The sequence below is a fragment of the Argopecten irradians genome, chromosome 16 (assembly GCF_041381155.1).
Source record: "Argopecten irradians isolate NY chromosome 16, Ai_NY, whole genome shotgun sequence".
In the NCBI taxonomy this organism is placed as follows: domain Eukaryota; kingdom Metazoa; phylum Mollusca; class Bivalvia; order Pectinida; family Pectinidae; genus Argopecten; species Argopecten irradians.
The window spans coordinates 19,514,088-19,536,106 of NC_091149.1; the positions used below are offsets into that span (position 1 = coordinate 19,514,088).

Genomic DNA, 22,019 nt, shown 5'->3' on the forward strand with positions numbered 1-22,019 from the left:
GGTAAGCCTCAGGAACTAACTCATAAGCTTTCAAAATAGCTTTCTTGACTACTTGGTAGTTTGAAATCTCATCTACAGATAAAGAAGAATAAATGTCTCTAGCTTTACCAATCAAGACACTCTGAAGAAGCATTGTAAGCTTATCTTCAGGCCATTTCATACTATCAGCTATTTTCTCAAAATGCAGAAAATACTTGTCAACTTCTTTCTCTTGAAAAGGAGGAACTAACCTAATGTTTCTACTGACATCAAAACCTCTGTTTCCTTGTTAACCCCTAAAAGTTAGATTACTTGAACTGTCTTGAGAAGCTAGCTCTAATTCTTTCATTCTAAGTTCTGTTTCAGCTTGAATTTTTTGCTTCTCTAGATCTAACATCTGATCTCTCTCTTTTTCTTTTAATTCTTTCTCAATTTCTTTTTCTCTCATTTCTTTCTCTTTGTCTATTTCCATTTGTCTTAGTTTCATTTCATGTTCAAGTTCCATTTGTCTAATTTGAATTTCTGAACTGACTGTTTCCTCTATACTATCTAATGCACTAGAGTCAAATTTGCCATTGTCAACAAAATATCTTATAATTACATTCCTAATTTCAGCTTTCCTCAAATTAGTTTTGATAGTAAGGCCTAAATGTTTACCCAATAACAGTAAATCCTTCTTACTAACTTGCAAAAGAACTTCCAGGGATGGCGCTTTAACAAACTGTTCTAACTGAATAACAGAAATGAGAAACCAGCAGCTAAATTCAAAACACAATTTAATTATATATACAATATTATACAGAGATGGTTTACAATATCTAAAGTAATTGGTGGTGGTACAAGAGTAGTACGATGATTTAAAGTGTTACTTATCTGTATGCGAATGTCCTGGTATAATCCTTGATCCTTCCAGGTTTCAAATTAACAATAATCACAAATCCGCAAGGAAATTGAATGTCCACCGATGATTTGTAAAGTTCCAGGCAATATGAATAAATCCACACAAAGTGTTGTAATAATTCACAGATAAAGTCACAATAGCTCTCCCAATAGAATCTTATATGGCGCTGTACAATTCTTGATATCTCTTAATACAGGTCTCAATACAGTTCTTATTACAGTTCTGATTAGCCTTGGGCAGCTGGTGTATATATAACTAAACCCTAATTCAAGAATATTGGAGAACCTTCTTCTTCTAGAAATATCTAATTAAAAACAGTAAACAAATAAACACACAGAACTTTCTGGAAATAGATCATTCTAGATCTCTACTTATAATCAACATGTTTTTAAACATATTTGTTCATACATGATAATATTCTAGAAAGTTCTATAACCTAAATTAATAATATGAGCTTTATAGGATATATTGATAATAAAGCTATAGGAGTTATCTCCCTTATCTCATAACTACATGTATTTAGTGTCATACATAACAACAATCCTTGTCTATTTAATTATCGGGAATAGCTGGAGATGAAAACGAAGTTGACGATGTAATTGTAAAAACAGGTAGGAAAAGCCATGTTACCGTTTACAATATTTACTATCGACTATAAAACAACAGTGCAACAAATAAAAACAAATTGCTTTGGATACAACTAATATTTATTTCTTGAATAAAAAACGACACACAATTAACTCTTGGATAACAAAATTGAATATATAGTTTATTAATCGAAAAGCAACGGAATCATATTTAGCGTATATCAATGTACATTTAAACATACATAAATGTAACGCTTTGCATAACATACAATATATCCAAACAAAATGTACAGAATGTTGATTTACTAGCCATATTGGGCTTCTGCGCCACATGATGGTATACATAAAATGTATGAAAGGTATACAACTTAGTTCTGCGTCATCTGAGGACGAGTCAACCCTGCTAATATACATTTTTTACAGCAAGAAGTTTGATTTTAAATAATTAGTTTCCATTATCGGGACCAACAGTATCTGGGACCTTTGGAAACATAAGTAAACTTGGATGAAGATCAAGTATGCACAGAATCTTTTTATATTCATGGAAGAGAGTAAATATCTCCATTTACCCTGTGCGAAATGGTCACGCACGACAATTCAAATACTTGACTCTTTAGGCCAAAGTAGTTTAGAATTGATACAAAAAAATCAAAATGTACAGCTAAATATTTCTCATACAAATACATTTTTTATAATCTAGCTATGATATTATAAAGGGCACGCAAACGTAATCCATTTCTAGCCTCTTAATTAAAGTCAGCATATATAAACCATAATCAAAAACTAGTAATTAAATTTAAAACACAAATCATCAAAATAAAGCAATTCAAAGTTAAAATAACACACTCACATATGTAATGATATATATATGTCTGTTAACAAATTAGTTGTTGTTCTACATTGTACGATTGCATGATCTGCTTCTTTCTGGCGTCATGTTAAAAAACGACATGGACAAACAACGACCACCATTAAGAATGTTTCGAATTCTTCTCAACTTCTCTCAGTTTTTTTATGTTTAGCATGTCATGATAACAGGATACTTTGTAGGACAACAATGGTCAGTAGCCATAAACGGATGCTTAATGCTCTTAACGATAAAAAATGGGAATGTTTGATATTTTACAATTTGTATATCAAAGGCCAACTACCTTTCTAAATAAAAAAATAAGTTTGTTAAAATCCACTATAGCATAAGAAAACTTATATTGATGACCTAAGATGGGGTTACAACACCAATCAAAGGTAAGATTCCCTTTTTTAATATATGTAATAGTGAAGATTCATTGCGATGCTCTGCCGTGTGACGCATTGATTGTTAATTCGGACTACGGCGGGAAACATAAGACGACCCGCGTTATGAAAATTAACATTGGATTTATTTTAATTAAACTCTTCAGAAAGTGATTATAAGTGTTGTAGTAACGGTAAGCTAATAACTTCTGTGACTCTACAAAATTATCAATCTCGTTTTACATTCATATTTTGAAAATGAAAAGCCATTGCGGAAAGGTAGTGAAAAATATAATGTAACTGTTTGCTAAAATATCAACAACATTAATGAGGAAACATACATTACAATGAGTGTAGGTATACCATAAAGTTACATTTTCTTTGTATTTCTGCTTATATAGATAAAAACGTTAAAAGGTTTTACATTATGTTAACTACATATACAAAGTGTTATAGAGGGTAAAATCTAATAAAAATCGCGCTTTTGTTTGATGATTCACAAAGCAAACAAACAAAATTTTCAACAATAATTTAAACATTTTAGTGCAATTACCATGTATGAATAGATAATAGGCTTCACAATTTCAAATCTTTGTTTGTACTGTTTAACAGTCATTTTTTTTTTTTTCGTTGTTTCCATTGAAATCCGAATTGTAAATTCCAGCGAAATATTAAGCGGAAGGCCATTGTCATTCATAAGAAAAAAAAATAGAAATTAGTCCATTATATGAAACCATGAAATATTGATCCAGCGAATTTAACGCGCTATACAGTATTTGGTACATACAATCAAAAACAATTGATAATTTAAAAACCTTCTTTTAAATTTGTTTTGAAAATTAAACATCTTAAATAAACATCTTATTAAAAGCGCAACCCAATTTATGATCAAATGACATATACGCTATGCACAATACATGTTCAAATGCGTGTGATTGTGTGTCGGATATCAAATCAGAAATTTGAATGAAAAATAAGATTAAGTGGGCCCCACTCGATATGAAATAGGAAAAATTGAATTACTAAATAAATTTGAAAAAAGATGTATAATTCCTGTAAACAAAAACGCATTTACCCCTCTTAAAACATATAAAATCTGGAAGATTTTCCATTCTCCATAGGACTTCAATATCACCAGTTTCCAATGTAACTAATCTTACAGAAAATGTATTCATATCTTTAATAACAATATGACACATAAGTTATCCAATGGATTAAATTTGATATAGACTGAAATAAACAAAAGAAAAACATTAAAAGGACCACGAATAAAGTATCCATAGAGACAGATTTATCTTACCAGTCCCGTAGCACAGACTCAAACGTTAAAGGTGACGCGGATCTTTTACTTACGATAAGCGTTGCAATCAATCATTTGACATTATCTACATTTCATACTCTTCTCCATGGATTAAATTCGTAGTAGTTATGTTAGCAAAAAGTCTTCTCAGGTACGTTTTCAGTCGTGCATTGTACCTATGGTGTTTAAAAATGAGTAGCTTTCTACTATGGATAAATATATATAAACATAAAAAATACTATAAAACTAACACATCGCTCTGACTATTGTTATTTACCAGCAATTGTACAAGGAAAAATAAGGTTTCGAATTGTGTTGACTTTTTAAAAATCTAAATATGCAAACACAAAGATATTACAGGATTTTTTTTTCAAAATTTCCCTGCCCGCCGTTTAAATTAGAAAAAGTAGCCTTCATTTCTTCCATATATCTATAAGGTCACTAAGTACTTGACCCCATTCAGAATGTCGGGCGTCGTTTGGGAAATATACACTTATCTATTTAATAACAGAAAACATTTTGACATATAAGGAAGACAGTATCTCGTAACGGCATCTTCAGTGGCTAAATAAGTGTGGATTTGTTATTCCTATTTACGTATTTATCACATTTTAATATGATTACAAAAATATCAGTAACGTGTTAGCATAATTATACAATGAGTGTGTTACATATGGATTACAAATATGATATAAAGCAATGCGATAATGAATTTGAGAAATATTTTATACATTTATTAGCAATGACTGAAATCTCACTTTCAACTCGACTATGAAAACAAAAAAAAGTAATTGTATTTAATCAGTTTGAATAAAAAATGACAAATAGTCGATTTCATTTAAATAACATGATAAGAATTAATCCAGCTGTATTAATTATTTACATTTTGATTGGCAAAGTACGAAATGTTCTAATGGAATGTTCTATCACTGAGCCTCTCCATCTGAGCGGGGAGGGGAATCTTTAAGTACTTTCTTTTTGTGTCTCTATCCCGGCGGTAACTACTACCGACATAATACGTTGATATGACCAAACCCATCTGTCCTAGCTTTCACTTGCTGTACCAGAATTCCCCGGCCGCGGTGACCAGATCTGCGCTGTCGTATACCAATCCATTTGACAATATTTCATCGCTGTCAGCAGCCTACCGATAGTGGCCCTGGTTTGGAACTTGTCTATCCAACTGCGGAGGAGAGCCACCAATCTCGACTGGATGTTGTTTGGAAACCTCACCTCTTGCTGTTCTATAGTGGGAGGAGACAACCCAAGTTCCAGGAAAAGGTTGAAATATCCATTTCCAATATTGTCGGCAATTTTCATGATCTCTTGGTCAGAGGGAACTCTTCTTCCGACATCAATGGAAACTTCACCTCCTGCGTAAAATTAAAAACGAACATTATACTTATGACACGGTTTTAATGTAAAAGTGATTTCAACAGATGAATGTACTGCTAATTAAAGGATTAAACCTAACTTTCATTAATCTTTAATTGGAATTTTATTTAAAAAAAAAGGTCAAGCGTATTCTTATTTTATTTCGTTAATTTTAATTTTCTGTCACTAATTTATGTTTTTGTCACATGTGAATATGAATAGTTTGTATTATGGATACAGTGTAAATTTAAAAAAAAAAACTTCATTATAACGACAAATAAAACTTTTTTCTGCTTGATTTATCAAAAGTTGAAATATTCTAAAGTTGGGACGCTTACTTTTGCAAATACGATAAGTGCTAGGAATTTCACCTGACTAACATTCATTTACTTTCGGAAATTATTTTAACCGATATTTATCTATTTGTCCCTTGTTGATGAATGTCTTCCTCTTCTCGTCACCAACTCACACACCCACTGACTCACTCTCTCACTTAACCCCTTCCGTCCCTTAACTACTTACTGAAGCAATTAAGGTTGGTCCATACTTTTGAAAACTGCGCCAATTCATATGACGCTATACCGGAAGGTTGTTTTGAATTCCAGAATGGTTTCCGATACGCTACGACATCCCACTGTTATTATATATTTTTTCAATAGATGAAAATTGTCTACATATAATTTTGAATGTTTGAAATCATGAAAAAAAATCAAATCAAAGCAATGAAATGAAAATAAAATTATGCGATCTCTTCAAAAACCGGAAACAAAGTTCGTTGCAATAAATGATAAGAGGGAACCCGCCCGGCCGAAATTCCGGAAATCTAAAAAATCGCAGACGGATTTCATTAAAACACAAAATGTGCAGAAAATCATAAAAACAAACAAACATTAACCAGATATTATATCACAAAAACATATGAACTGATGTCGAATATTTTTTGCGGCATGATTTATAAAAAAAATATATCCCATCTCATCATTGGATGAAATAGGGGTAGGGTTGCGAGTTACAAACTTCAAGCTTTCAAAATTGTGAAAATTTTATCGAGGACTCTATGTTTTTATATGATATTTGACAATTATAATACCTTGGGTATATCATATGCAAATATTGTGGTTTTGACATGGGTTTTCATGTCGTTTTTGGTCTTTTCATTGATTTTTTAAGGGCGTAAATATGGCAAAACATGATAATTACGTATAGAAACGGTCCTGGGAAATAACGAAAATTAGTTAGCATTTGTAAAAAAAAAACAACAGTTTTGTATTTTGTTCTATCGTTCGAAATGTAGGACAAAAAATCTACAGGATCGAAATAGCATTCGCCCTAATATTACAGAGAACATAACTTTATAATTTTTTTCTATTTCCGGCCAGCAAATTTGCACGGATGGTATATTTCAAGTTCAAATATCTCAAAAAGAAGTTCGGGAACACCAATGATGTTTTGTAAATTTGGAATCAGATTGAAAAATGCAAGAATATAAGATCTGTTAGAAAAAATTGACGGATTTTCCCAAAAGTATGGAGCTACTTTAACCACTTACTCACTGACTCAACCACTCAATCACTCAACCAGTCATTCAACCACTCACTCAACCACTCAATTAACCACTAACTAATTAATTAATTTACTATCTCATTTAACCACTTACTCAACCACTTACTCAACCACCTACTTAACTTACTCGTTCACTCACTCACTCACGCACTCACTCCACTCGCTCGCTCATTCAACCTCTTACTCAACCACTCACTTAACCATTAACTAATAAACTAATATACTATCTCATTCAACCACTTACTTAACCACTCGCTCTCTCACTCACTCTCTCACTCACTCACTCACTCACTCACTCACTCACTCACTCACTCACTCTCTCACTGACTCACTCACTCTCCCATTCACTCAAAATGTCAATTAAAACAGAAAGTAGTAAAACACAAATTATCGTTGTGCAGAATGTACATACGTACCGTATAACCTGTTAACAATATTACATCGTCCATATCTAGGGCAGCCGTATCTCGCTGTATGGTTCTAATAAACGTGTTAGTAACAAGTAACTGATGGCAATACATATTTGATTGTGATAATTTTGTCACAACCATCTGTCTATTTAATCCTGCTGGTAATACGCATTTTCATCGGTTAAAACATTTTAATATCATCTCATATCGTAAACAACGTTTCTTCTTATTGTCTGATATAACAGCGTTTACCTTGAATAATGTATTTAGAGAATGTCACTGACCTTGGTTTTCAGAATCCTCGTCTGATTCTAACACTTCGTCCAAACGATCAGTTGCCATGTCGACCATCTCCATCGCCTCGCGGATGTGATGGAATGTCTGATTTGGGTAGGTGTTTGTCCATTTCAGAAACATCTTGGTAATGATTGTGATTCCTGCTAGGCTCTTTGACTCCCATTTAGTTTGATCTATTTCTGGGTAAGGCAGACCAAGTCTTATAAATAGCATCTCACATCCAGAACCGCTGACCAGACGGGACAGACGACCCAGTTCTCGTGGAGACGGTCTGTGGTTATCCATGTTGATATCAATCCCTGTGCCTGAAATAAATTGGAATTACTTTATTGAATGTGTTTAAGTAGGATAAATGATATATTTTGCACCATCAGCGGTGCACTACTGCTGTAATAACTGGTGCATTAAGTTAGTTTAAACAATGTCTACAACGTCCATAAGAAAATGAATGAGGTTTTCTTATTAGTTTTTTTTTCAAAATCCAAATAGTAAAATACTAATTTTGTTTGTTTACTTCAGACATACTTACTCGATACATCCAAATCATGCCGCGCATCTCCAGAACCCTTCCAAATAGAAGGACACATTTTAATATTTTAGAAGCGTACTCGTCGAAAATAATAATAATATCATATAAAAAAAGTAATCAAAGCTAAAGGCAAACATATATATAAAATTAGAATAAATGTAGTTAAAAACGCATGTGACTTCTAGATAATAGGAAACGACGAAATAATTACAATGATCCATAGTCAATTGATATTTCTCTATATCCGTTTGAAGTAATAAACGTGTTAATTTCAAATTTTTCACATTTAAAGGAAATAAAGAAATGAAGTATAAATATTAATATTTATTTTGCTATTAACTATAACACCTACCTCCTCAACTCCCCAGTAAATGGCATCTGTCTTTGACAAACGATGTTGTCCTTGGCATTCTCCTCCTTTGCATGGTACGCCGCTTTCTGAGTTGATAACTCTGTATAGGTGTACCGGAGTATCGTAAGGAGTCAGGTAAAAGCTACAATGTAGTTTGAGCGTGAATTGAAAGTGTTGCTGATTACTTAGTTGTAATGTTTCCTGGATAATTCTTTCGATAGATTGCCGTAAAACTTTTCCTGAGTCATCCGGAAGACCGTCTGCTGAGGTACTGAAGGCTGTCAAAGCCATGGTGGATCGTTCTGCATGCATGGACAGAATCATACTGTAGTTGTCATCGACTTCGAAGCAGACAAAGCCGTTGTAGAGACAATTTTCATTGTATGATGTTGTCACACTACCAGTAGTTGCTTCTCTCACACTTGGTTTTGGTAGTGACGTCAGCTTGTACATCTTCATTACACTAGCCAAGATTCGCTGGAACAATTCATTAGACATGTATGCATTGAATACAAAGCATAACGTTTTGGAGACGTGACCATGATGCTGCTGTAGGTTTGTGACTATACTCGTGATGTCGCTGACGTCTTGCAGCACTTTGAGTTTGCTAGGAACGATATAGGTTTCGTCGGTAAAATGTGGTACTGTTTTCGAAATTTGAACTTTCACTACCAAGCCAAATTTTTCCATCAGAACAAAGAGTGCTGATCTGTATGGACGGAAAGCTTTGTTGTCTTTTCTTTCGAGGAGACCATTAATCATCTCTTGAGTCAACTCTCCATTTGACTTGTACAACTTCAATTTTCGGAACAGCGGAAGGTCGTCCGTTGGCAGAAAAATATTGTCTGTTATAAATATTCTGATGAAATTGGCCAGCCATTGAGGATCCGTTACTACTGTGTCGAACTCTCGAAAATAAATCACAGACCTTGTGCAGTGCAGGTATCTAAACATAAACGATACTTTTCTTATCACTTACATTAAGATAAATGAAATCAAGTTTACGTCTTAGTTTTAAAATATAATTCCAAATCAAAATCAGTCTTCACAGACAAAAAAGAACAATGAATTGTAAAATAATTAGGTTATTATTCAAAACAAATTATGATAATCTATAATTCCTATCTTAAGGCTGTCTTATTGTTCTCTGCTAAATGTAAATAATACGGGAGGCTGAAGTTGGTTCCGAGTTCCGAGTTCCGAGTTCCGTTTAAGCTAAAACGGAATCCGGAAATAGGAGTTGATAAAAAACTAAAATAAAGTGGATTCATCACTGGTAACCTATGAAAAAAGACAACAAGCAACATTTTTCATATGTCTTAGGCATATGGAATAATTTTATCTAAAATGATAGAGAATTTCCTTAAACGGAACTCGGAAATGGGAGTTGAGAGAAAAATAAATTAAAGTGGATTTACCAATATTAATCCATTAAAAAGCCAACAGGCAACATTTCTAATATGTGCAAAGCATGGACAACTTTTATCTAAAATGATAGAAAATTTCCTGAAACGGAATTAGGAACTGGCTCCGAGTTCCGTTTTACTTAAACGGAAATAGATGTTATTTGAAAACGTATTTAAACTAGCTCTATCACAAATTCTCAATGACAAAACACAACAGAGAACATTTGTAATATGTTCAAATTACATAAACTGAATTTTTTAAATTTTATTTTAAAAATCAAAATCCTTAAACGGAACTCGGAACTTGGAACTCGGAACCAACTTCAGCCTCCCAATAATACTCCAATAATACATTCCTAGCAAAACAGATCAAAGCTATTGAAAGTGAAATTAACTAACACTTCAACCGCATACAAATATTAATGTGAATGCCTACTCACTCTAATGCAAGTTTGATTTCATCTTCATCTGCCAAAGGGGCAATCGATGATTTGTTCATTTTTATGACATCTGCCAATTGGAGTAACCTCGTGCCCTTTTCTCTTGCCTTGAGCATGTCCAGCTCTAGTTTTAACCACTTAGTTGGTAGTTTTCTTTCCCATTGATCTTGGTGCTCGGCTGTCTCTGTGATTAAGTCTCGAAGTATTCCAAATTCAGCTGTATCAGTAAGGCTATTGTCAACCGCGCAGAATTTGGCACAATGAAAATCTGAAAGCTCTGGAAATTCTGTAATACTGTTCAGTATTGTCTCTATGTCTTTGTTGTAGTCCTACAACATTTTTTACGAAAAACGAAAATAAATAAAGTAGAATATCCATCCACATTTATACCCTATCATTAATGTCAATGAAAACGACAAGTAGATACTGTTTAACACCATGAAATAACCAATATATTATAGAGATGGTAATATTTGTTTAAATATATTATGCTGTATGTTTTAGCACATGATATACATTTGTACATCTTACATTCATACGTAATTGATTATTCTCATATGTGTTTCTTTAGCATTTAAACATAATAACTGTACGCTTGGTGTTAAATTAAAATATATAGGAACGAAAGAAATTATATTCATATATAATAAAGGAGATATACAAATTCATCAATTGTTTCTGAAGGGCTCCCTTGATGAAGCGAAAGTAATAAAGTGTCTTCGTATTGTGTTTTCCTTATTCATATAAATTCATACTATATATATTATTTTAGTTGTAAGTAGATATTGTAATTAAACTTATAATTCAAAGGTGGTGTTCAAGCTAATGTTAAAAATCCTATAGACACTGCCCACAGCCCAATTCTCTTGAAAATTTGCATCTCGAAAGTACTACAAGTTATCTCCTGGAAATGACACTACTTTTTTATTTTGTGATTTTAAAAAGGCCCAAAGAGCCTGACAACTTCATATTAATTTTTAATTAAACTACCTGCACAAACATGCCAAAATTGGTAAGCTTTTGTTAAAATATTCTACATTTTGTACCCATAAATCATTTGAGTAGATCGCATACCTTATATTTAAATCATTTCGTTTAGATTTTTAGCAAAAAATATTTTGTTTGAAATCATATTTTTTACGAATCATTTACACTTTTGGAAAAAAACGAAAACGAAACATTGGTCTTTGTCATCTCATTTCACCCTGTTACGGGTTTTGTCAACAATTTTAACCCGCATTAAAAATATCCTCATGAAATTTTATGTCTATGTGCAAATTAGTTTCGAAATTTAAATCCGGGAAAACAGTTTTTGAGTGATTTGAAAATAGAGAGTGTAGGTAGCAACGGGCGACTTCTCTGTTAGTATACCTAGCTATACATTTCATTGTTTATGGTTCCTTAGTCCTGTGTAAGTGAAAATAAGTGTATAGTAATAATATTATCATGGTGCCATCTTTGAAAATATTGGTTGCCATGGTAACAAAACGGAGGCATCTGATTGGCTAAAATTTAGATGATGTCATAATTAAGTGAAAATTTGTATATAGAGGTTATGAGGTATGCTGAATAACATGGTATCGTTTTCAAAAAGATTGGTTGCCATGGACACAAAATAGAGGCCTCTGACTGGTTGAAATTTAGATATAATTAGATATAAGTGAAGATTGGTACATATGGGTTATAGGGAATTCCGAAAGAGATAGTAACAGTATTAAATACTTTGTTTTCATTGTAACGAAATAAAGCCCCACTGATCGGCAAAATTAAGATTGTAGCCGTTGTGGTGCTGGTATTCTTTTAAGATTAAACATATTATATTTGAAAATCAAGAGTAACTCTATTTTCCTCTTTAATTTATTTAATTAAATTTATAATATTTTTTATCCACATAAGAGGGGTGGATAACCTTAATTTGTATCTTTTGAGTTTGAGTTGCTGACGAAAATATATTTCTGTCCAACAACTGTTTGATTTCTGATATTAAAAAAAAACACTTTTTGTTTTACCCAAGAGTATATCTTATTGCCAGTCATTTTTGTACTGTTAGGGAAAATGCAAGAATAGCAATGCACTAATTTCATAGTAAAAATGTTATTTTACAAAATTATATCACTAACTGTTAATATATTATGTCACGTATGATCAATTTTGAATTTACAGTCAGCTAGGCAAGTATTGATTTGAAAAACAAAACACTCTCTTGGCTACATTTCAAACAAACTAAAAAATGCTATTTTCCCGGATTTCAATTTTATGAAAAAGTATCTGTCATAGGATTATACCTATAGCATGTTTTTAAAGTGATTTAAAAGTATGGCCAAAACCGATAACTTGCCAAATATTTCTAGCACACCCAATATCATCAATTTTAATCCTGCCAAAATCAATTTGTAGTTAAAATAATCAGTAAATATCATTATAAATGGGTATGAAATAAAGAATGAAGTATCTTTTATTAACAAAAATATTTAAAAAAAAAAATAAAAAGTATGTTCAAAAGGTGGACACAAGGGGTCCCCCCTAGGCACATACCCAAGTATTGTTAGATAACATTATTTTAGGCCCTTTATGCCTTTTTAAAAAATGCAGAATAGATGAAAAGCACATATAAAATAGTTATATAGATAGACCTTTAACACTGCAAAATTTAAAAAAATCGGAGTGTGGGCTGATTTGGAACCCCACCTTTAAACCTAGATATATGGTGTAAATCCGGACAGAGAACATACACCAGCTGACAATCGAAAGTGTTATTTCGTGTTTCTTGATTATAAAGGGATGACATCACAACTATTTTGAGGTTACAAGAAGAATAAGCAGACATTCGCCGCAGAAGCCACTGTTCAGTGGCAATACTATACTGTATATACCTTTGACGATTTCTTTAATTCATCGAGGAACGTGCCGACAAATATGATAGGAGGAGCATGGGTTTTGAACTTAGGAACATTTAGTTCATCTGAAGAAAATGTACCAATCAGGCGAATCCATTTCTTCATTCGATCTGTAAAATACATCAAATATCTTATTTAGACCGAGTAGATCTAATCGAAAAGTACACTAATATAGATACTACATGGTAAGTATCTTATTATAGAAGGTGTTATTTTTGCGAGACTTAGGAAAGCCGAGATGACATTCAAAACGAAAGCAAATCGCCTTTTATTTACTCGGGTTCACTCGACGCTTCTTTGATGCACAGGAAAAAGATTTTTCAGTAAACCGAATGAGACTGTACTGCTACTGCCGAGGGAAAATATAAGCGTCTTCGCATCCAGTTACAGCATTTCTGTTCAGAAAATTATATCACTGAAACAACATTAACACACTTAAAAACAATAATTACCTTCCAAAGAATTATTAAAGCACACTATTAACAGGCAGTAGTTATCCGTCAGTATATGCGGCAGTTGCATGACACATTAAACTACGGCGGCGTATTAGGGCCACTATATAATTTTATAGATCTTGTACGTACAAGTTATAATGTAATACCTTGTACGTACAAGTTATAATGTAATACCTTGTACGTACAAGTTATAATGTAATACCTTGTACGTACAAGTTATAATGTAATACCTTGTACGTACAAGTTATAATGTAATACCTTGTACGTACAAGTTATAATGTAATACCTTGCACGTACAAGTTATAATGTAATACCTTGTACGTACAAGTTATAATGTAATACCTTGTACGTACAAGTTATAATGTAATACCTTGTACGTACAAGTTATAATGTAATACCTTGTACGTACAAGTTATAATGTAATACCTTGCACGTACAAGTTATAATGTAATACCTTGTACGTACAAGTTATAATGTAATACCTTGCAAGTACAAGTTATAATGTAATACCTTGTACGTACAAGTTATAATGTAATACCTTGTACGCACAAGTTATAATGTAATACCTTGTACGTACAAGTTATAATGTAATACCTTGCACGTACAAGTTATAATGTAATACCTTGTACGTACAAGTTATAATGTAATACCTTGTACGCACAAGTTATAATGTAATACCTTGCGAGACACCGACACGTACAAGTTATAATGTAATACCTTGCACGTACAAGTTATAATGTAATACCTTGTACGTACAAGTTATAATGTAATACCTTGTACGTACAAGTTAGTATCTTTTACGTACAAGTTAGTATCTTTTACGTACAAGTTGAGTTGATCTGCTGTTCACCACTGAAGTATTAATGTTTCACAATCTTAATTTGAATTTGCCGGATTATCAATTAAATCGGTTAATGTATAATTAAAAAAATGTATTTATAATGCGAGGACACCGTAGTAGTCGCTTGTTTTATAGATAAGATATATTTAGTGATAAACTGGCTATGATATATCTACGACTAGAACTCTCGCCAGATTGGCCGAATGATACCAACCGTAATGTCAGGGTTCTTTGTACCAAATTTCATAAAAAAATCTGTAGTTTAGGAGGAATTCGCCGGAAAAAGTTGTGTCTACTGACGGACAGACGGACAACACGATTCCAGTATACCCCTTAACTTCGTTGCGGGATATAAAAAAAATGAAGTAAACGAATTCATATTTTCCTCGGTGACAAAAGTTAATTTTTTAAACTTAAACTATCATTGACAATTTTGAGCTTATATTTTACTACATAATACAAGTATTGGAAATTACATTATGAAAAAGACCATGGCATTATACCCTATATAGAATGAGGTGCTGATTGCGCAGCCAACAAAAGCAAAACACATTATGTGTTTTTGTGTTAATTAGACATATATGCACACGGTTAAACATTAATTATTCTCCAAATGATAATTGTTTATGCTCCGTTGTAGGCATTTAAATATAAACTTATCACAACTTCACAAAAGGCAAAGTATTCTATATTTCCCTTTGATTTAAACAAAGGGTATGGAGAATACGTATTGCTTACTGCAATGCCATTTTGACAGTAAACCAGTCACAATGCATTTAATACCGATAATTTCAACATTATACTATCTTGTACGTACAACATAAAACTTGTACGTACAAGATAGTAACTGGTACGTACAAGATAATAACTGGTACGTACAAGATAATAACTTGTACGTACAAGATAGTAACTGGTACGTACAAGATAGTAACTGGTACGTACAAGATAATAACTTGTACGTACAAGATAGTAACTTGTACGTACAAGATAGTAACTGGTACGTACAGGATATTATCTTGTACGTACATGATAACAATGTGTATGTACAAGATAATTAACTTGTACGTACAATATACTAAGATGTACGTACATGATAATAACATGTACGTACAATATAGTAACTTGTACGTACAATATACTAACTTGTACGTACAAAATACTAACTTGTACGTAAAATCTATTATCTTGTACGTACAAGACACTAAGTTGTACGTATAAGATACTACCTGTATCTTGTACGGGCAAGAAAATTACTTGTACGTACAAAATACTAAGTTTTACGTACAAGATACTAAGTTGTACGTACATGATAATAACTTGTACGTACAGGATAAATAAAATTATATGGCGGCCCTAATACGCCGCCATATTAAACAACTTCTGTTCAGCGTTTTAAACTGTGAACATTTATGAAATCTCATTTTGAAAGAAATTCCCAAAGCGTATTTAGTTTAATTCTCTCATTTCAGACAATGAATAACTCTTTAGATATAAAGTATTAGTACTTAACAAATGTACGTTACAGGTCCTTTAATCTTGAGGTTTGAAAATATATCTAATTAAAGAGAAGATATTGTTTACCAGTTTCCTGTTCGTCCTTGAGGAAATTTGTGAGTCTGAAGACCAGAAGATACACGCCGTGAGACGATATAAAGATATTGTGGGATGATTGAAAAGCTTCGTGTCCTCCCATATCCCACAGTGATAGGTAGGCTTTGTCAGAAGTGTTCTTCATGGAAGCATGTTGACTGATGGCGTCCACTTCTTTGGCGTGTTCTCGACGTCGCTTTCTATCTGGCTCTCGTAGCGGTAATTCTAGTTAACCATAAAACGACAAAAGTGATATACATACATTTTTTTTTTATTTTTTATATAAGAGTGAGTTGAAATAAATTGACATCGTTTTGAGATTATGTGCAGCTATTATTTACAATACAGTACTAAAACTGCTTACTAAAACCGAGGGATCACACTGTATAACATAATCACGATATTAAATTACAGTCAAAACATAGTAACCAAGTGTTGGTTAAAGGTGATACTTTTAGAGTTGAGGTGACGCATCGAGCCGAATGTAATATAATGGAGTAATTGAGTCTGTATGATAAAACAAATTGTCTTATTTCATTATTCATTTGAATTCCAGTTATTTCTCAGTGGTTTTCCTTTATGTATAATGTAACAGCGCTGCGTCGGATTAATTTTCATCTTTTCAAGTACAAAGTAAAAACTCAATTTCTATCAATCGAAGCCTCTATTTTGTTACCATGGCAATGAATCTCTTCGAATAATTGATATCTTTTTTCGGCATCCTTATAACACTCTAGAGTCTATTTGTTACCGAAACAGAAGGCAAAAAATTTAAAACAGGAAATAGGCCCTGGCGGCAATTTTGGACTTTCTATCCCGGATAAAACGGTTCGTGTACACCCCTATTCACTATTGAGTAAGGTATGTCGGGTTTCGGGGTGCTTCAACCCTTCAAGGAAGAAAATTGAAGATTTAAGTATAATTACACTTCAACAAGAAACCGTACAAAAACAACACATCCCCCGATTTTATTGGTGTGTATAAGGTGTAATAAGGTACACAGTAGAATATCATTTACAATTATAAAGCTCTTTTTATCTTCCGTTTACAATATTCCCTTTACACTCACCATCATAATCAGGAAGAGGCATCATTGCTGCCATACGCTTCTCAATGGTTTTAGTTGGCGTATGATCCGAGCTATGTTGCCATGTTTTGTCCGCCATGTTGATAGTGAACCAAACAGGGTGTAATTCGGCTCCCAAAGTTGGTTTTCTTGATGTGATGTCGACATACTTGTTCTGGAGACGTCTACACAGAGTAGTTTTACCTGCACCTTTGCAGCCTACGAACACTACCCGAATGTGTCGGTAACTTTCTGTCTGTCCCTTGAACAGCCTCAAATATCTGTTATAGTTTCTGACGTCCGCTGAATTGTGAACAAGGATCAATTAATGGATAAATCTATGCCAGAAAATATCTTCATTTAGTTATGTACCAAATTCTTGATTATTACAGGATTATAGAATGTCCCAATTTTATCATTCTTTATTGATAAAAAACGATAAGGAAAACAAACAACCACTGAATACACATGAAAAACGGAACAATACAACAGAACGATATTGAAACTTTTGCTAAAGAATAAGGAAACGAACAAATGTATAACTTTAAATGTCGAAAATGTTTTCATGGTTTAAATAACGTAATCATAAATCATTTGTAATGTAGATAATTTGAAATGCATGAAATGATTGAAATACCAACGGCACGAAGTGATAGCCTCCTTTGTCTCTGTATTATGTATGGTTAAAATGTCCAAAATACATCAAAATTGAATGTTTACATTAATTTATACCTACTAACATAAAACAAAACAGTGACAATTCTAGATTGATTATAGCAAATTCAGATGTATGGTTATTATCGATGTTTTTTGTAATTTAACTAAATACAACACACAGAAATGGCTGTGTATCTGCAATGTTAGATAAGCAATAAGACAATGATATATATATGTTAGAATAAAACTGTAAAAGGTTGTAGGTCTACCGTTTAATTATTCTGTCTAACTCTTGCTGACTTATTTCAAGTCACTTATTTCAGCACCTGAGATTATCTTCAAGCTAAATACTTTAGGCTTAATTTGTATGTATTGGTTGATTTAGATTAATACAATTAATGACCTTGTGAAATACCGGTTAAGGTATTTTTGTGTAAATAAACGTCATTTACTATATGTTTTTAAGCAAGCTATTTCAAGGATATATATATAGATATGGGAAAAAACTTTTTTAAATCAGCACTGTTATAAATTCACATGGACAAAATACGTCAATATAATATAATTCTAACAAAATCAACAAAAAGCACTAATATTTAATTTTTGTACTATTGTCTGATTAAAATGTCAATTGCATCAATGTTTAATGTTGCTAAAAATAAAATACTAAGATCCTTAAAGAATACAATATTTCTAAATTGATATTGAAATTCAGAAATAGTCTTATTTCGTTTGCACATATTACAAAGACTTCAGCTAGTTATGTGTATAATTTGCTATTCGTTATTATTACTAAATTCATTACGCACTTGAATATAAAAAAAGATATTGATGTCAATATTGAATCAAGAACCTTCATAAAATTACCAAAACATCATAAAAGGTAATTATCAATACTCATTACGTCTGAATATGAAGTCTACAAAACTAGATATCACTTCAATGACTTAATGAAAAGAAAGAACAAATCTTGCAAATTAGCAATGTTTATACAGTCAATGAAATATAAATCAATGTATTTCCCAAAAAACGTAACTGTTATATTAACATGATATTTTTCTTTGTACAATTTTGTGGAAAACTTAAATGCAACAATGATAGATGTTGAATATTCAAACATTTTAAGAGTCTTATTTAGAAAAATATTACATCAAATAAAACTGATTACACGAAATTCAGAAGTAATCTTAAATACTATTAATATCTTCGTCATTATGCTAGTGATGTTCATTATTTATTATAATGCATATGGCTACTTTCAGCAAGATATGAAAGAAACAAAGCATTTTAAATCAGCAATGTTAATAAACTCATATGGAGAGGTGAGTTAATACATTTTCAAACACGATCATAACATGTAAATTAAATTTGTCTTTGTACTAGTATCTGACTACAATATCAAAAAGCATAGATTTTTATCTTAACAATTGTTTAAACCTACCAAAATTCCTATTGAGAAAAGTAATATATCTAGATTAAATATACAAAATTCAGAAGTAGGCTTATTTCATTTGCACTTCATAATGCTAGTTATTTTCATTATTTATGTTGTTAGACGTTTACATTACACATAAAGAGATGTGCATCTTCACTGTTAGATTAATGAAAAACAAGATAATGATATAAAGCTTATATTTAACATTCAAAGACATTACCGAAACACCTAAAAGGTTTCTCCATCAATAAGTCTACTGTCTGATTAACAAGTCTACCGAGCTAGAGATCTATTAGAAGAAAATATTACTTCTAAACTAATTCCTATTTAGAGAAGTAATATATAGATTTAATATACAATATATATATATATTGCAGAAGTAGGCTTATTTCAGTTGCACAGCATCATATTGGACATTTTTACTAAATACATTACACATAAAGTATTGTGCATATTCATATAAAACCTTCAGACACATTACCCGAGACACCTAAAAAGGTTCAATCAATATGCCTACTCTCTGATTAGTAAGTCTACAGAGCTAGAGATCAATTAGAAAATTATTACTTCTAAACTAATTATACAAAATTCAGAAGTAATCTTATATACTTACAATACCTTCATCATTATGCTAGTGATGTTCATCATTTATTATGTTGCATATTGCTACTTCTTATATTACACATAAAGGGTTTTGTATCCTCATTGTTAGATAAAAAAACAAGACAAGATTTCATCATTGAATTAATAACCTCGCAATATATATACAATTCCTAAAAGATTATCATCAACACGCCTACTGGCTGATTATTTAGTCTACAGACATTTCGTGATAAAAATGTAATGACCAAACTAGAAGATGTCTTATATGGAAGCAAAAAGCAAGATGATCACGAATTTCTTAGTCCCATTTCCTCAATGTTATAAATAATGCATAAATACATTTTTGTTTAATAATGAAAATGTTTCATGAATTCAATGTATAAAAAGCACATTTATCAAGGTTCTAGGTGGGAGAGATAACAAGTGGCATTATCATTTGCTGGTTAATCCTCTTATAAGATACATTTTACCTCATCATTTCACAAATCATAATTATTTATTGGCGCATTAATATTGATAGTAATTTTGTCTGTACAATTTTCTGGTTAAAATGTCCAAAACACATCAATGTTTGATGTTGATAAATAAAGAAAACCTTTTAAGATACCTATTAAAAAGGACAATATTTTTTTATTTATTAATAAAAATTCAGAAATAGTCATATTTTATTTGCACAGCACAATGTCAGTTATGCTTATAATTTATTAACAATTTAGTAATGATCAATTAATCAAGGTGGCGTATGGTGTAATTTTATTGGTTGAAAAAGTATATTGTTGAAAATAATATGTTACTTACCAACTGTTTGGAAATCAGCCATTCCCAGCAAGTTATGGAAAAATAAAGCATTTTGAATAAGCAATTTTTATCAACTGAGATGGAGAGTTAATACATTTGCAAACACGAAACAATATAACACGTAGATTCAATTTGTCTTTGTTCTAGTATCTGATTAAAATATCAAAAATGAATAGATATTTATGTTACTGATTATTCAAACTTACCAAGATTCCTATTTAGAAAAGTAATATATCTAGATTGAATATACAAACTTCAGATGTAGGCTTATTAAGCTCCACATCATAATATTGGACATATTTTACTAAATCCATTACAGAAAAAGGGTTGTGCATTTTCAGTGTTATATTAATGAAAAACAAAGCAATCATATAAAGATTATATTAAACCTTCACCTATGACTAATGTTTCTCACAAAAAAATATTCTGCAGGACGACCTTAATATTTGACAAACAGCTGTATAATGTTTCTCAACTTATTGTGCAGTACGGAACTTAATTCTGCAATACGGAAACTTAATATTGAGACAAACAGCAGTCTAATGTTTCAACTTAATTCTGCAATACGGAAACTTAATATTGACAAACAGCAGTCTAATTAGTTTCAACTTACTTTCTTATATTGCAGTTTCAATATTAATTCGGCAGTAAACTTAAATTAATATTGACAATACAGCAGTCTAATGTTTCAAACTTAATACGGCAGTACGGAAAATTAATATTGACAAAACAGCAGTTATTGCTAACTCTGTACGGTAAACTTATATAGTGACTTATTAATTCTGCAGTTGAGCAAACTTAATACAAACAGCAGTCTAATGTTTCTTACTTCTAATCGGATACTTAATAGTGACAAACAGCAGGTCTAATGTATTCAACTAATTCAGCAGTACGGAAATAATTTGACAAATGACAGGTCTAGTTTTCAACTTATTTTTGCAGTACTAATGTTAATTGTTCATAATTCGGCGTTTTCTGACAAAACAGCAGTTAATGTTTCACTTAATTCTGCAGGTACGGATAACTTAATGCTGACAAACAGCCAGAGTCTATTTCACTTATTTGTTGCAGTACAAACTTTAATTCAGCTTCAAAACCTTAAATTTCGGCAGTAAAACATTAATATTTAGGACAAACAATGCAGTCTAATGTTTCAACTTAATTCAGCAGTTCGGAATATTATATTGACAAACAGCAGGTACTATCTTGTTTCAATCTTAATTCTGCATACGGAAAACTTAAATATTGACAAAACAGCAGTCTTACTAGCTTTTCTACTTAATTCTGCAGTACGGAAACCTGAAAA

General features: G+C 31.8%; 1 protein-coding gene and 1 long non-coding RNA gene across 3 annotated transcripts in view; both read right to left on the reverse strand.

Annotated features, from left to right (window-relative positions):
* The window catches only part of LOC138310219 (uncharacterized), a 146,191-nt gene that overhangs the window by 74,991 nt on the left and 49,181 nt on the right, over nt 1-22,019 (reverse strand). The gene's annotated exons all lie outside the window — the stretch shown is intronic.
* On the reverse strand, nt 3,966-20,750 carry LOC138310480 (uncharacterized). The gene is made up of 9 exons (XM_069251708.1): nt 20,714-20,750; nt 17,224-17,523; nt 16,146-16,379; nt 13,245-13,378; nt 10,372-10,700; nt 8,526-9,471; nt 8,174-8,210; nt 7,632-7,949; nt 3,966-5,373 (listed from the first exon to the last, which is right to left on the reverse strand). Exons 1-9 carry the CDS (start codon nt 20,733-20,735, stop codon nt 5,045-5,047), a joined length of 2,649 nt encoding a protein of 882 aa, XP_069107809.1. The 5' UTR covers nt 20,736-20,750; the 3' UTR covers nt 3,966-5,044.

Excerpts from the sequence above, each read along its gene's own strand:
- LOC138310480 (XM_069251708.1), bottom strand. The coding sequence starts at position 20,735 with ATGGCTGATTTCCAAACAGTTG. Across the intron at positions 17,524-20,713 it reads GGCTGATTTCCAAACAGTTG|CGGACGTCAGAAACTATAAC; the intron begins GTAAGTAACATA and ends TTCACAATTCAG. Across the intron at positions 7,950-8,173 it reads GCATGATTTGGATGTATCGA|GCACAGGGATTGATATCAAC; the intron begins GTAAGTATGTCT and ends AATTTATTTCAG.